The following is a 16,907-nucleotide window of genomic DNA, read 5'->3' as shown; positions in this document are numbered from 1 at the left end:
GAATCTCATTTCTTCAGATGGAAATTAAAACATTGCAGATTTTTTTAAAAACTACCTTAGAAATATTAGAAGTGTGTGGCAAATATAGATAAGGGGAAACGGTGGCATAGTGGTTTTGTCACTGGACTAATAATCCAGGACAATACTCTGAGAACCCAGGTTTGGATTCCACCACAGTTGGTGAAATTTTAATTCAATAAAAATATATAATTAGAAGTCTAATAATCATTAATCCATTGTTTATTGTCATAAAAACAATCTGGTTCATTAATGTCCACTAGGGAAGGAAATCACATTAGGTTTTAGGGTTAATCCTTAGTTTTACCTTCTCTGGCCTACATGTAACTCCAGATCCACAGTAATGTGGTTGACTTTTAAAATGCCCTCTGAAATCATAGAATCCCTACAATGCAGGAGGCCACTCAGCCCATCTAGTCTGCACTGACTCTCCAACAGAGTATCTTACCCAGACCCTATCCCCATAACCACATATTTACCCTGCTAATTCCTCTAGCCCCGTCTTGGGACACTCATGGCCAGTCCACCTAACCTGCACATCTTTGGACTTGAGGGAAACAGGAGAATCCAGAGGAAACCCACACAGATGAGGAGAAAGTGTAAACTCCACATGGTTACCCAAGGCTGGAATTGAACCCAGATCCCTGTGAGGTAGCACTGCTAACCATTGTGCCACTATGCTGCTTAGAAAGCCATCCAGTTAAAAGGTAATTAGAAATGGGCAATAAATGCTGGCCCAGCCAGCAACGCCCACATCCCATAAAAGAATTAAAACATTTAAAAACGTCAGTCAGCATAAAGTGCATTTTCAACTCAGCTGTTCCCACTAATGCTCCATCTTAAACACATATTGCTGAACATAAGATGGAACACCAACACCTCTCCCCACCACCCTCATTAGAGCAATTTATAGGAATCATCAACTATTCTCAGTAAGTTGCTGATTAATTTCTACTGACTTTGGGTTTTTACAAGTGCTTGGGTATTTCCAGTGTTGGCAAAGTCAACAGAGAGTGGTGCACCTAGAGATAACTTTGCTTTTGATATCAAGGTTTCTGGTCAGACCAGTCATGGCTGCTGCAGTAACCATTAGCATGCAACATGACCGAGATGGAGCAGAAAAAGAAAATCAGAGCATACAGAAAAAGGTGCTTATGCTAAAATGCTACCCACTGGGGTGCCCACACCACAAGGTATTTCTGCTGCTTGCATAATAATGAGCAAGCATGATTTAATGTTTTTTTTAAATTCATTCATGCGTCATGGGCATCACTGACAGGCCAGCATTTGTTACAGTAAAAAGTCTGACAACACCAGGTTTTAGTCCAACCGATTTATTTGATAATAGACTCACAAGCTTTCGAGGTTTCCCTCTTCGTCAGGTGAATGGAGAGCTCTGGCCTCAGACAGAGCATATAAAGCACAGACAGTTTAGAGATTACTGATTAGAATGCGAATCCTTACACCTAACCTGCTGTTCAAGACCTGAAGTGGCTGACAATGTGAGTGGAAGGAGCACTGATCACAGGTTACAGAGATGTGTATTGTCTCCAGACAGTACAGTAAGTGAGGTTTTGCAAACCCAGGCAAGTCACGGGGGTTACAGATAGTGCGACATGAACCCAAGATCCCTGTTGAGACCGTCCTCATGTGTGTGGAACTTGGCTATCAGTCTCTGTTCAGCGACTCTGTGCTGTCGTGTGTCGTGAAGGCAGAGTCAGCCACTTCAGGTCTTGAACAGCAGGTTAGGTGTAAGGATTCGCATTCTAATCAGTAATCTCTAAACTGTCTGTGCTTTATATGCTCTGTCTGAGGCCAGAACTCTCCATTCACCTGACGAAGAGGGAAACCTCGAAAGCTTGTGAGTCTATTGTCAAATAAATCGGTTGGACTAAAACCTGGTGTTGTCAGACTTTTTACTGTGTTTACGCCAGTCCAACGCCGGCATACCCACATCAGCATTTGTTACCCATCCCTAGTTGTCGTTCAGAGGGCAGTTGAGAGTCAACCACATTGCAGTTGGTTTTAGGGTCACATGTTGGCCAGACTGAGTGAGGACAACAGATTTCCTTCCCTAAAGGGCATTAGTGAACGCAGCTTTTATTTTTCATTGAATTCAAATTGCACCATCTGCCACGACAGGATTCAAACCTAGGCCCCCAGAATGTTAGCTGAGCTTGTGGATTAATAGTCTAGCAATAATACCATTAGGCCTTCACCTCCCCAGTTATGATCCACCACCCATTAACTGGGCCTTATCCAATTTTTCTGAGCTCGAGCACCCAGCAAACATTTGCCTGAGTAGATCTCTGCTGACTGCAAACTCCCAGTCATGGTTTTTTAAAAATTCAGCAGATAGATTTTCAACTTGCTGCCTGGGTATAAAACTAGTAGTGCTGATCAGCCTCCATTCTAGGAACTGTCCCATTATAATTTCTACTGATTTCAGCAGAAATAAAAAAACAAACCATTTCTATAATAGCCAATTGATTCACAACACCAATCTTGCAAGTTATCTACCCTTATATATTTTTAATAATCACAGACACGGACAAAAGAACCATGTCATAGAATCCTATAGTGCAGAAGCAGGCCAATTGGGCCATCAAGTCTGCACTGATCACAATCCCACCCTATCCACATAACCCCATGCATTTACCCTAGCTAGTCCCCGTGGACACTAAGGGCCAATTTAGCATGGCCAATCCACCTAACCTGCACATTTTTGGACTGTGGGAGGAAACCGAAGCACTTGGATGAAATCCACACAGGCATGGGGAGAACGTGTAAATTCTACCCAGACAGTGACCCAAGCCAGGAATCAAACAGGAGATAGCAGTGGTAACAACTGTGTCACCATGCCAGCCCAAGTCTAAAGTAAATGACAATTCTTTCTAAACTTTTAATATTTATGAGGGGTGCTAATGGCAATGTGGTGACTTAAGATGATTCAATGTAACAAACCAAAGGATTTATCGACTGATAAGAACTATGTACAACTAAGGATTTAACAGTACAACTATACAGATCCTCTTCCCTACAATACCCTGACTCCAACTGAAGCCTTCCAGCCCCATGGAATGCGTACCTCGCTCCTGATTGGCCCAGGTTCACATGCTTGCACTCCATTGGTTCTTGCCTAGTCATGTGCTTGCACAGGGTTGCTCATTAAAGGGGCCATGCTGCCATAGGCAAAAGCCAAACACATTTCGAACTTAATGTCAATTTTGCACATCCATAAGATCTCTGAGTTTCCAACATGACAACATCTAAATTATGGTTAGGAAAATTGCAAATATTATTTAGAATCACAGAAAGAAACCCTACAGTGCAGAAAGAGGCCATTTGGCCCATTGAGTCTGCACTGACCACAATCCCACCCAGCCCCATATCCCTAAATAGTTACCCTCTTGCCTATGCATCTCAGGATTCTAAGGGGCAATTTTTTTTTAGCATAGCCAATCAACCTAACCCGCACATCTTTGGACTGTGGGAAAAAACCGGAGCACCTGGGTGGAAACCCACGCAGACATGAGGAGAATGTGCAAACTCCACACAGTCAGTGACACAAGCCAGGAATCGAACTCAGGTCTCTGCAGATGTGAAGCAGCAGTGCTAACCGCGGTGCTACCATACCACCCATTTCAACATAGAAAAATCATTATTCCCACTTAATTTCAAATGATGATCCATAAATAAACAAAAATTGCATTTGCTTCTAAATAAAAATGAAGGTTAATAAAGGTAAATGTCATAAGGATCAATAAATAGGGCAATACAATGAATATAAATATAACACAAATATCTAAAATGGGAGGCTTCTTCTTGAAGATTGCATGTTCTTAATGAAATGAAGAAAGCAATTGCATGTCTTATTCACTCTTTTTAACTATTGAAAGTGCTGAAAGGCTAAAAGTAAACAATACTTGCGAATTATGTTTTATTTCTATTTTATCTTGAGGATTAATGGGGAATAAATGAGAACCCTATACCAAAAGTAATAACAACAGGAAAAATATGTTGCATTTTTAGTGGCTGGAAGCACAAACCTGTGAACCTTAATAATTCATACTTTACAGACTTATAAACAATCCTCTGTGCCCATTCGAAATATCGGAAACAAATAACCTAAAAGACATGCTCCCTGACTTCACTCAAAGGGTGGTGAATCTCTGGAATTCTCTGCCCGTTGAAGTGGTGGAGGCTGCCTCGCTAAATATTTTTAAGAAGCGGGTTGATGGGTTTTTGATAAGAGAGGGGATTAAGGGTTATGGGGAGAGGGCGGGAAAGTGGAACTGAGCCACGACAGATCAGCCATGATCTTATTGAATGGCGGGGCAGGCTCGAAGGGCCAGATGGCCTACTCCTGCTCCTATTTCTTATGTTCTTATGTTCTTATAACTGGAACAAGTTTAATTCTGTGTTGAAAAAAGACACATTAACATTCTGTGAATTGATGCTGTATGCAGGCCTATTTTGGGAAGTGCATAATGCTATAACAGGCCTAACAAATGATCACTAAATTTATCACTTAGTGGACGTAACATATACTCACCCTATAACAATAAGGCCCAGGTTTCTGTTCAGCCGACCTTCTTTATTGCTGCCCTTATACAGTTGCTGCAGGTTACAGGAAAGACAGGCAAAACTGGGAGGAAACACGGCGCTGGCACCATGCATCAGTCAAGCATTAAATCACAAACCCTTCAGATCAAAGAAGTGTTTCTGAATTCACATCTCACAGTATAAAAGGCAAGTAAGGAGGCAAATATTGCTAGTGTGTCCGATCTGAGGCAGCACGTCCGACAATCTTCAGTTTTTCAAAAAAAAAACAGACTGTAGATGAAGCTTCTCCTGATTTGCAAACATCAAATACCCGTGATACTAACATCAGCTCTGCAGAACCATCAGGGTGTTGCAATTCCTCATCTGCTGTCCATACCATGCTGCAGCTGAATTCCTGAGCACATGGGCACTCTGGTCAGAGATGAAACCGCGCTTTACATGTGTCATGAGAAGAGTTGTTCGTTTGCTGGCTGGCATTTGTTCAATTTTTTTTTGCCATACGGAGCAGAGTGCTTTGCAGTAAGTGACAGCAGCACTATGACTCACAGATACATCAATATAGGATGGAGTTATTTATTTTCACTGAGAGACTTTCTCCTCCCACCAGCCCCAGGCAGGCAGCAAACCACAATAACAGCTGCTGTGAACTGCATGGAGCTGGTCATCCATGAAACTGTTAACACTCAGTCACAAAGAATTGCAGCAAGCTACTGGCAATTTATATTAGAAAAATGAACATCAGCCCTTAAAGCAACAGTGTACTTTTTTTTAGGTTTGCGTAATTTAAACTGTGACCTGTTTATTTCATGGCTTACATTTTGAATGCAAATCAGCCATTCATAAATCCTACACATGAATCCTCAAAAATAATCCAGTCACTCAGATTATACATTTCAGCAAATTCCTCCTCCTCTGAAACTCAACGTGAAATTCTTCACTTTATTTCCAGTAAACGTATTACAGATTGAACAGACCATGAAATGAATTACAGATAGTGACAGGTGGTAAAGAGAGGAGCTGGACCCAGAAGGAAAAAAATCGGATCCGGCCCAAAAACCGGTGCCGGAATTACAATGCCTGATTAACCCATGTCCAGTTGCTACAATTTAAATGTTAGCCAGCATCCTGTCAGCACAAACCAAGCTGCTGCACACCTCAAAATCACACGAAGCTAGTACCACTTAGAATCAGACTGCATTCCTGTAACCAGCATCTTCTAAAGGGTCGGCACGTTCTGGCTGCAGTAGAAGTGACTGAGAAACAATGTTTGGATGGCAGGGAGGCAGCAAGGAAACCATCACACCTGTTCCACAACAGGTCGCCAACATCGGGACCCTCCCCATAAAGTTCCCCATCATGACCCCATCTGCGGTCCACCCTCTCTGCACCCCGTCTCCCGCGCACACCTCCTCATTTGCCAACTACAGCCCCATATGCCCCACTCTGCCGAATACCCCCCTTGCATGCCGTCTATGCAGAGCAACCCCTCCTTGCCTTCCCCCACTGCAGAGCTCACCTCCCTGCCGCACCCCTTCACAGTCCCCTCCTTTTGTTCTCCCTCTCTCACTGAGCTCCTTCCCTGCCTCCCCCACGAGCAGAACTCCCACACCTCGTCGTCATAGCCCCATCTGCACTCAGGCCCCACCCCTTTGGCATTGCTATGCCTGGTGGGCAGTGCCAGGGTGCCAGTTGGACGCTGTCAGGTTGGTAATGCCTAATGGGTGCTACCAGACCATGCCTCTAACCACCCAAGGGCTTCAATGGCCTCTGAACCCCTGGTGTGGCCATCATGTCTGGTACCTGTTGGTGGCGACCATGAGCGATTTTCGTCAGCAACAGGTTTCGCTGCTGAGGGAGGAAACATCTGGGAGGCCAGAAACGGCCATGCCAGATGCGGTAGTGTCATGTTAATGTCATGATTTACATTTAACTCTGCTCCAAGCTCATCCTGGGGCTGAAGCCAATCACATGGACAAAACAGGGCCAGGAAGATGACTTTCAGCTCATGACCAGTTCACACCTGGTGCAAAAGCCTCACATATAAAAAAGGATAGCAAGAGTTTTTATAAATATATAAAAAGGAAGAGGCTGGCTAGGGTGAACGTTGGTCCCTTAGCGGATGAGAAAGGGGACCTAGTGGTAGGGGATGGGGATATGGCTAAGGTCTTGAATAACTTTTTTGTTTCTGTCTTCACGGAGGAGGACGTGAATAATTTGCCGGGTGTTAGCGATGGAAAGGTGGTAGGACTGGAGGGTCTTAATGACATTACTGTTACTAGAGAGGTGGTGCGCGACAGACTGGAGGGGCTGATTGTGGACAAGTCCCCAGGACCGGATGGAATGCATCCGAGGGTTCTGAAAGAAATGGCGGAGGTGATAGTGGATGCCTTGGTGGTTATTTTCCAGACGTCGCTGGATTCCGGGGAAGTGCCGGAGGATTGGAAAACGGCTAATGTTACGCCGTTGTTTAAGAAGGGTGCCAGGCAAAAGGCGGGGAATTACAGGCCGGTTAGTTTAACGTCTGTGGTAGGTAAAATGTTAGAATCCGTCATTAAGGAGGAAATTGCGAGGCATCTTGAAGGGAATTGCTTGATAGGGCAGACGCAACACGGTTTCATTAAAGGGAAGTCGTGTCTGACAAATTTACTGGAGTTCTATGAGGATGTGTCTAGGGCGGTGGATAGAGGAGAGCCGGTGGATGTGGTCTTTCTGGATTTTCAGAAGGCGTTTGATAAGGTACCTCACAAGAGGTTACTGCAGAAGGTCAGAGGACATGGAGTTGGGGGTAGGGTGTTAGCGTGGATAGAGGATTGGTTGTCAAATAGGAGGCAGAGAGTGGGGGTCAATGGGTGCTATTCGGATTGGCGGTTGGTGACTAGTGGGGTGCCCCAGGGGTCGGTGCTGGGGCCTCAGCTATTTACCATTTATATAGATGATCTGGAGGAGGGAACCGAGTGTAGGGTGTCGAAATTTGCTGATGACACCAAGATTGGGGGAAAGGCAAATTGTGCGGAGGGTGTGGAGAGTCTGCAGAAGGATCTAGATAGGCTGGGCGAATGGGCCAGGAAATGGCAAATGGAATTTAATGTTGGCAAGTGTGAGGTGGTCCACTTTGGTAGGAAGAATGGTAGGAAGGACTATTACTTACGGGGCGAAAAACTGCAGCAGGCGACGGTGCAGAGGGACCTCGGGGTCCTTGTGCATGAGTCGCAAAAACCCAGCCTGCAGGTGCAGCAGGTGGTCAGGAAGGCGAATGGGATGCTGGCCTTCATAGCGAGGGGGATTGAATATAAAAGTAGGGAGGTCTTGCTGCAGCTGTATAGGGCATTGGTGAGGCCGCAGCTGGAGTACTGTGTGCAGTTTTGGGCGCCGCACCTGCGCAAGGATATTTTGGCCTTGGAGGGAGTGCAGAGGAGGTTTACTAGGCTGATACCGGAGTTGAGGGGGTTGAGCTATGAGGAGAGGCTGAATAAACTAGGCTTGTACTCGTTAGAGTTTAGAAGAATGAGGGGAGATCTCATTGAGACGTATAAGATGATGAATGGGATGGATAGGATAGAGGTGGAAAGACTCTTCCCGCTCAAAAAAGACAGTAGGACTAGGGGGCACAGCCTCAAGATAAAGGGGGGGCGGTTCAGAACGGAGTTGAGGAGGAACTTCTTCACTCAAAGGGTGGTGAATCTCTGGAATTCTCTGCCCGTTGAAGTGGTGGAGGCTGCCTCGCTAAATATTTTTAAGAAGCGGGTTGATGGGTTTTTGATAAGAGAGGGGATTAAGGGTTATGGGGAGAGGGCGGGAAAGTGGAACTGAGCCACAACAGATCAGCCATGATCTTATTGAATGGCGGGGCAGGCTCGAAGGGCCAGATGGCCTACTCCTGCTCCTATTTCTTATGTTCTTATGTTCTTATGTTCTTATGCTCTCTTTTTGGCTCACAGTGCCAATTGCCTAGGGTAGTGGGCTGGAAAGATCATATCCCAAGTCTATTTTCCAGAAGGAACCCTGTATTTTGCCTATGCAGTGAACTAATTTCCAGAACACAAGAACACTTTGCCACATCTTCAACAGGCACAACTTGCCAGCAAAATTCCTAGGACCATGAATTCTTCCAAAAGTGTAAGGTAATGCATTTGGGAAGGGCAAACAAAGCAAGGAATGTTCATAGAATATAGAACAGTACAGGCCCTTCGGCCCTTGATGTTGTACTGAGCTTTGTCCAAAACCAAGATCAAGCTATCCCACTCCCTATCATTCTGGTATGCTCCATGTGCCTATCCAATAACCACTTGAAAATTCCTAAAGTGTCCAACTCCACTATCACAGTAGGCAGTCCATTCCACTCCCCAAACACTCTGAGTAAAGAGCCTATCTCAGACCCTCCTATGTCTCCCATCATGAACCTTATAGTTATGCCCCCTAGTAACAGCTACATCCACCCGAGGAAATATCTATCCGCTCATCATCTTATAAACCTCTATTAAGTTGCCGCTCATCCTCCTCCGCTCTAAAGACAAAAGCCCTAGCTCCCTCAACCTTTCCTCATAAGACCCACCCTCCAAACGAGGCAGCATCCTAGTAAATCTCTGCTGCACTCTCTCCAATGCTTCCACATCCTTCTTATTATGAGGTGACCAACACTGCACACAATATTCCAATGTGGTCTTACCAAGGTCCTGTACAGTTGCAGCATAACCCCACGGCTCTTAAACTCAAACCCCCTGTTAATAAACGCTAACACACTATAAGCCTTCTTCATGGCTTTATCCACTTGAGTGGCAACCTTAGAGATTTTTGGACATGAACTCAAGATCTCTGTTCCTCAGAAAATTAACAGGAAGATATTGAGAGGGGTTGAAGTGATAGACCTTGCAGTTCATGTCCACAAATCCTTGAAGGTGGCAGGACAGGTGGATAAGGTGATGACCTAATTGAGGCATACAAAATTATGAGGGGCTAGATAGGGTAGGCAGGAAAGATCGGTGGCGGGGGGGGGTCAATTACCAGGGACATAGATTTAAGGTGACCAGTAGAAGGATTAGAGGGACATGAAGAAAAGATATTTCACCCAGAGGATGATGGGCATCTGGAATTTCTGTCTCAGTTGATGGTTGAGGCTGAAATGCACAACTCGTTTCAAAAATGCCTGGACCTGCATTTGAAGTGCTGTAACAGGTAAGGCTACAGACGAGGTGCTGGCAAGCAGAATTAAGATTAGCAGCAAGTTTCTTTTTTGGCCAGTGCAGACTCAATAGCCTCTTTCTATGCTGTAGCTCTTCTATGGTTCTGTGGACGTAGAGCTTGTTTTTAAATAAATATTTAAATTCTCCCCTATTTCCGGCATGATCGAGAGCTGATTGCACATTTTAGCCTCAGCTTGAAAATCCAAGTCAGGCAAGATTCAGGTGGGTCCCTCAGCTCGCAGCCGTCTTCTCCAGCTTCTCATTTTCCTGTTCACCATTTCATAAGTGTTTCTGTTTTCTCTCTGATGTGTGTGTATGTTTGTGCCCTGTAGGTGTGTTTCCCTACCCACTTGTCTCATTTCTGCTTCTCACTAAGTTTTGTACAAGTGTTCATTTTGTTCAGGTCTGATGAAGAGCCTGCGCCTGAACCTTTAGTTGGATGTTTTCTCCATGGACACTGACTGAAATGCTGTACTTTAAGACGTCAGGTTCAGGAGGTCGGTATTTAATCATTTAATCTCCTACATAAAGCATCACCATTAAACATGAATAACAAATTTCACAGTAGTTCTTAACGCATCAGTAGTAAAATTTATAAATCTCTGACCAAAAAAATTACAATGTGATAATCAATATCCACTTTGTATCTTAAGTACAAACTTTTGTCATTGATTCTGAAAACAAATTTTTAAAAACCTCCCAAACTATCTGTTGCTTACATTTGCATTTCACAAAAGGGAAACAGATTTCCTCTCTACGTCGTTCGATGTGAATTGGCTTTGGACTTGTAACACAAGACTCACAGAGGAAATCCTATCTAGTGTTGTTAGTCCCTCCATCCATTACTCCATATACTGTGTGCTCAATAGATGTACAATAAACTATTTCTCTTTGGCTGCATGTGAAGAAACAAATTAATTAGTGATCCCAGCAACTAACCACTTGATTAGTTTGTTATTATAATTGCATAGAATCAATTCAGACTTTCCTGTGCACAGTTCTGAGGCTCAGGCATCACACCTCAACTCAGTAGTTGCTGCAACATTAGAATGATGAAATCTGCCACTGAAACCCCTTCTCCACTGTGCTTCCACACTCAATGTTAATGAACTGCAAATAGCATGTTTACATATCTCAGCTTTTCACGTACAACCTCAAACTTATCCTTTGATTTTCAGCCGATAGTTCAGGGGAACATCAGTTTCTACTATTTTTTTACTTGCCATTTGAAAATAGCCTAATAACTGAGAAGTTCAAAGCAATTTCAAAAGTTATTATTTTTAATCCATTCAGTTTTCTATTTATTTGATCATATTCAGAAATCCTAGCACATAAAATTAAACCTGTACAAAATGTTCACTTTATTATGCCTATTGTTTCTCTCATAAAGAAACTGAATTTGTAGGAACCTACTTTCCTCTTCTGATAAATCCTAATTACAATTGAAGGCATTTGTTCTTTTTGCTCTTCTCGCATCTAATGGTGTACAAGGCAGACTTTCCCACAGTGAGGGTTTTCCTAGAACATGTCACTAGTTTGTCAAAAGAGGCTTATAGATCGAAGGACGCTACTCCACATCAAGCATGACTGACCAGGAGTCTTTCTTTGTTCATGGGATGTGGGCGCTGCTGGCTGGGCCAGTATTTTGTGCCTAATCCTGAGGGCACTTTAACTATCAACCACAGTGCTGTGGATCTGGAGTCACAGGTAGGCCAGATCAACTTATGTTAGCAGATTTCCTTCCCTAAAGGACATTAGTGAACCAGATGGGCTTTTACCACAATTGACAATGGTTTCACATTCATCATTAGATTTTCAATTCCCAATTTTTACTGAATTCAAATTTCACCATCTGCCATGGTGCGATTCAAACCCAGGTCTCCAAAGCATTACTATGAGTCCAGTGACAATACCACAACACCACCACCTCGCCAGACAGAATCTTCTCATTTGATCAGGGACAGGAGGGTGTGACTGAGAGTGAGGCATGTGTGGGACACAAAAGACCGGAATTCAGGAGCCATTCCCTTTGCAATTGTCCAATAGGTTTGGGTTATTTCAGATTGTTTGGATGAGAATGGAGGCTGCAGGGAGGATGAACAAACTGACCATGGCATGTGTGGTACAGGAAGCCATTCAAGTGGGAAGAGGGGGGAAATGTAGTGATAAGAGGGGACAGTATAGTCAGAGAGATAGTCACAGTCCTCTGCAGAAAAGATGGCTGTGTTGCCTTCCCGGTGCCAAGGTTTGGAGCACCTGCTCCGGGCTGGAAAGGAACTCGCAGTGGGGAGGGGAGGGAAGATCCAGTTGTCGTGGTCCGTGTAGGTAGAGCTTGGAAGGAAGTTCTGCATAGAGTGAGAGGAACTAAGCACTAAATTAATAGGCAGAACCTTAAAAGGTAATAATGGATTATTATCTGAGCCATTTGCAAAATAGCATAGAGCAAATAGGATTAGAAAAATGAATGCATGGCTCAAAGACTGGTCTGAGAGAAGTGAATTCTGATCGGTGGAGCAATAGCACCAGAATTGGGGAAAGTGGGATCTGTACCATTGGGATGGTCTACACCTGAACAGTGCTGGGGCTGATATTCCATTGAGCTAGGGAAGTAAGAAGGGGTTTTAAACTAATTAATGGAAGCAAGGGATCAAATCTGGGAAAATGTGGTAAACCAGAGAGGAAAGATAAGGCAAGAAGAAATGGTATTAATACGAGAAATAATAAATGGAATATGACAAGAAGGGATAGAGCATACAAATTAAAGAGTAAATCAGCAAATAAGAAGTTTAGATGCTACAAAAATAATAAAAGGACAAATCTAAAGGCTCTGCACATAACATTCAAAAAAACAGATTAACTGATAGCACAGATATAAATAAATAAGAATGATCTGATAATCATTACAGAGACATACAGTCGAAAGCTACTGCCCTGCCCTCCATGGAACTGGAGCCGACAAGGGACAGACAATGAAAATGTGTTCTGACCTCCAGTGGATTTTCCAGTCTTGGGTTGAGCAAGGCCATAAAATCCCACCCATGGGTTGCAGGGTGAAATAAATTAGGGCCCGAGTACTGAAGGGTACATGATTTTATAAAGGGCAGAACTCGAGAAAAACGGGGATTCAGGTAGTAGTGCATTAGAGGGATGTAAATTCAGAAAACTTGGATGTAGAAGTATTGTGGGTTGATATGAAAAAGGATAACAGAAAGAAGAGTCACTTGTGGGAGTGGTGTACAGGTCCTCTCATTGTACTCTGTCCCACTGTGTAGGTACAAAGAACAAGATAATGGGAGCTTGTCAAAAAAGGTACAACAATAATTATAGAGTATTTTAATCTACATAGAGACCAGAAAACTCATGGGAAAAGGCAACCTAAATGGAGAGTTCATAAATATTTGCAGGATAGTTCCTTAGAACACCACATTGTGGAGCCAACTAGAGGGCAGGTTATAGTAGACCTGGTATTGTGCAATGAGCTAGAATCAATTGATAACCTCTCTGAAGTACCCTTGGGTAGCAATGACCATAATATAATTGAATCTGACATAATTTTGAGGGAAACAAGAGTGTGTACCGACAAGGCTAGCATTTCAAATTTAAAGGAGAAAAGTAATGTGGGAATGAAAGGAGCACAATGTTACAGTGGTTAGCACTACTGCCTCATAGTGCCAGGGACTTGGGTTCAATTCTTGGCTTGGGTCCCTGTCTGTGTGGAGTCTGCACATCCTCCCCTTGTCTGTGTGGATTTATTCAAGTGCTTCAGTTTGGTCCAACAGTCTGAAAGACTTGCTGGTTTGTCATTTACATAAATGACATAGATGACTATGTGGGGGTTAGGATCAGTAAGTTTGCTGATGACACAAAGATTGGCCGGGTGGTTAACAGTGATGTTGACTGCCTTAGGTTACAGGAAGATATAGATGAGATGGTCAAATGGGCGAATAAGTGGCAGATGGAATTTAACCCTGAAAAGTATGAGGTGTGCACTTTGGAAAGAATAATTTGACAAGGAAGTACACTATGAAAGATCTGACACTGGGAAGTTCTGAAGAACAAAGGGAACATGGCATGTTTGTCTATAGATCTCTGAAGGCAGAAAGGCAGGTTAATAGGGTGGTGAAAAGGGAACATTGCATGCTCGCCTTTATCAATCGGGCTGTAGATTACAAAAGCAAAGAAGTCATGATGGAATTGTATAGAACTTTGGTGAGGCCACAGCCGGAGTACTGTGCAGTTCTGATCATCACATTATTGGAAGAACATTAATGTACTGGAGTGGGTGCAGAGGAGATTTACCAAGATGCTACCTGAGATGGAATATTTAAGTTATGAAGCGAGGTTGGATAGACTTGGGTTGTTTTCGTTGGAGCAGAGAAGGCTGAGGGGTGACCTGATCAGTGTTCAAGATTATGGGGGGCAAGAACAGGGTGGATAGGGAGCAGCTGTACCCCTTAGTTGAAGGGTCAGTTATGAGGGGACAAATGTGTGGGGTAGGAGATTTAGGGAGGATTTGAGGAAAATCCTTTTACTCAGAGGGTGATAACGGTCTGGAATTCACTGCCTGGGAAGGTGGTGGAGGCGGGTTGCCTCATCTTTTAAAAAGTACCTGGCACGCCATAACATTCAAGGTTATGGGCCAAGTGCTGGCAAGAGGTATTAGGTGAGCAAGTCAGAGCATTTCATGATTTGGTGCAGGTAAGATGGGCTGAAGGGCCTTTTCTGCACTGTAGCATTCTGTGATTCTGGTTAGGTGCATAAGCCATGCTAAATTCTCCCTCAGTGTATCTGAATAGGCAACTAGGAGATTTTCACAGTAACTTCACTGTGGTGTTAATTTAAGCCTACTTGCGACTATTAAATAGACTTTAATTTTTAGCCAGCAAAAATAAACTGGAAAATGAGATTAAGTAATAGGCCCACAGATGCAGCAGCAGACATTTAAGAGGATATTTCAGAATTCATCAAATAGATACATTCCAACGAGAAAGAAAAATCCCAAGGGAAGAATCCATCAAACATGGTTAAAGGCAGTATCAAACTTAAAGAAAAAGCAAATAGTTGCCCAAAGACTGGACAGAATATAAAGAACAATAAAGAATGCCAAAAAGATTAATAAGGAGGGAGAAATTAGGGGAGAAATCTAACTAGAAATATGAAAACAGATCAGAAGCATTGCCCTAGACAGTGAGATAAGAAAAGAGCTAACAAAGTAAGCACTGGACCTACAGAAAGTGAGTCCAGGGAGTTATAATTGGAAATAATGAGATGGCAAACATGTTGAACAGATATTTTCCATCGGTCTTCACTATAGGGAATGCAAGTAACATCCCAGAAGTAGCTGTTAATCGAGAATTCGAAGGGAGGGAGGAGATCAGGAAAATTACAACCAGGGAAGTGTACTTAGCAAATTATTGGAGCTGCAAGTGACAAATCCTCAGGTCTTGAGGAACTTCATCCTAAGATCCTAAAGGAAGTCACTCGTGAGATAGTTCGCACAAAAAGAGAAAATGCTGCAAAGTCTCAGTAGGTCAGACAGCATCTGTGGGGAGAGAATAGAGCCAACGTTTTGAATCTGGAGCTCTGATGAAAGGTTCTCCTGACTCAAAACATTAGTCCTATTCTCTCCCTTCACATTATGTAAGACCTGCCAGGATTTTCCAGTTTTTTCTGTTTTTGTTTTAGATTCCAGCAACTGCAGAATTTTGCTTTTATCTTGGGATAATTGGCACATTGAGTTTAATTTTCCAAAATTCACTTAATTCAAAAAGGGAGGGAGTTAAACAGGAGGGAACTACAGACCAGTTAGCTTAACAAATAGGGAAATGTTAGGAACTATTATTAAAAGTTATGACAGAGAACTTAGAAAAAAATCAAGGTGATCAGGCAGAGTAACATTTTTTTGTGAAAAGGAAATCATGTTTAACCAATTTATTTCTTTCAAGGAGTCATATATGTGCTTCGGATAAAGGGGCCAACTTTACTGGATCTACTGTAGATTTCTATTAAGCATTTTATACGACGCCACATCAAAAGTTAAAGTTCATGGTACAGAGGTAACATACTGGGATGGGATAGAAGATTGGCGTGCTAACAGGAAACAGAGTAGCCATAAATGTGTTTTTCTCTAATTGACAGGATGTAATGAGTGTGTGCCACAGGTATCAGTGCTGAGCCTTCAGTTTTTTTTTACAATTTATATAAGACTTAGTTGAATGGACCAAAGGTTTGGTTGTTAAATTTGCTGATGGCACAAAGATAAGTAGGAACACAAATTGTGAAGAGAACGCAGGAGGCTGCAAGGTTAAGCAAGTGGGCGAAGGTCTGTTAAATGGAGAATAATGTGGGGAAATGTAAATCAGTCCATTTCAGCAGGAAGAATAAAAAAGAGTTTTATCTAAATGATGACAGATTGCAGTGCTCTGAGGTGCACAGGGATCTGGGTAACTTACAGCTCGTTTACAGATACAGCAAGTAATTCGAAAAACTAACATAATGTTACAATTTATTGCGAGTAGAATTGAGTACAAAAGTAGGGAGGCCAAGCTTTAATTAATTATTCAGGGCACTGGTGAGACACATCAGGAGTACTGCGTATAGTATTGGTCTCCTTTATTTAAGAGGAAATGCAAATGTACTGGAAGCAGTTCAGGGAAGGTTTACTAGACTAATGCCTGGATTGGACGGGTTCTTATGAGGAAAAATTGGACAGACTAGGCTTTTATCGGCTGGGGTTTAGAAGAGTAAGAGGTGACTTAATTGAAATACATAAGATCCTGAGGGGATTTACAGAGTCGATATGGACAGGATGTTTCCTGTTATGGGAGAATTTAAAACTATTTAAAAATAAAGCGTCACTCATTTAAAACAGAGATGAGAAAAAAATATTTCCTCTCAAAGAGAGAAGAATTTTGTTCAAAGGCAGCATCATCTCAGGTGTAAACAAAGGCTGCTTCATTTTAATGATGAAACTAAGTTAATCATTGGAATGGGGTGAGCTGCAGCTTTAATGAAATACTCCACGCTGTATTGCTGTTTCTTTGAGCATAAAATCATGGACTTAGGAAGCGGGTGTCCAAAGTGTTAAAACATCCGTAATCTTTTTCATTTTCTCACCTTGGATCACCCCTCTTCTGAAAGAGC

General features: G+C 42.9%; 1 protein-coding gene across 4 annotated transcripts in view; it reads right to left on the bottom strand.

The window, feature by feature from the left end:
* fam149a (family with sequence similarity 149 member A) overlaps positions 1–16,907 on the bottom strand; it is a 125,379-nt gene that overhangs the window by 62,838 nt on the left and 45,634 nt on the right. The window contains exon 1 of one of the 4 annotated variants that reach the window (XM_080186689.1): positions 4,574–5,085. The exons of the other annotated variants lie outside the window; for them this stretch is intronic. Within the exon in view, the coding sequence (XP_080042815.1) occupies positions 4,574–4,698 (125 nt within the window). The 5' untranslated portion in view covers positions 4,699–5,085. Of the gene's footprint in view, positions 1–4,573; positions 5,086–16,907 lie in introns of those variants that run through there. 4 annotated transcript variants of the gene reach the window in all.

The sequence above is a fragment of the Carcharhinus amblyrhynchos genome, chromosome 1 (assembly GCF_965287045.1).
Source record: "Carcharhinus amblyrhynchos chromosome 1, sCarAmb.v2.hapA, whole genome shotgun sequence".
In the NCBI taxonomy this organism is placed as follows: domain Eukaryota; kingdom Metazoa; phylum Chordata; class Chondrichthyes; order Carcharhiniformes; family Carcharhinidae; genus Carcharhinus; species Carcharhinus amblyrhynchos.
The sequence above is the reverse complement of the archived record's forward strand: the minus strand, read 5'-3'. Positions and strand labels throughout refer to the sequence as shown.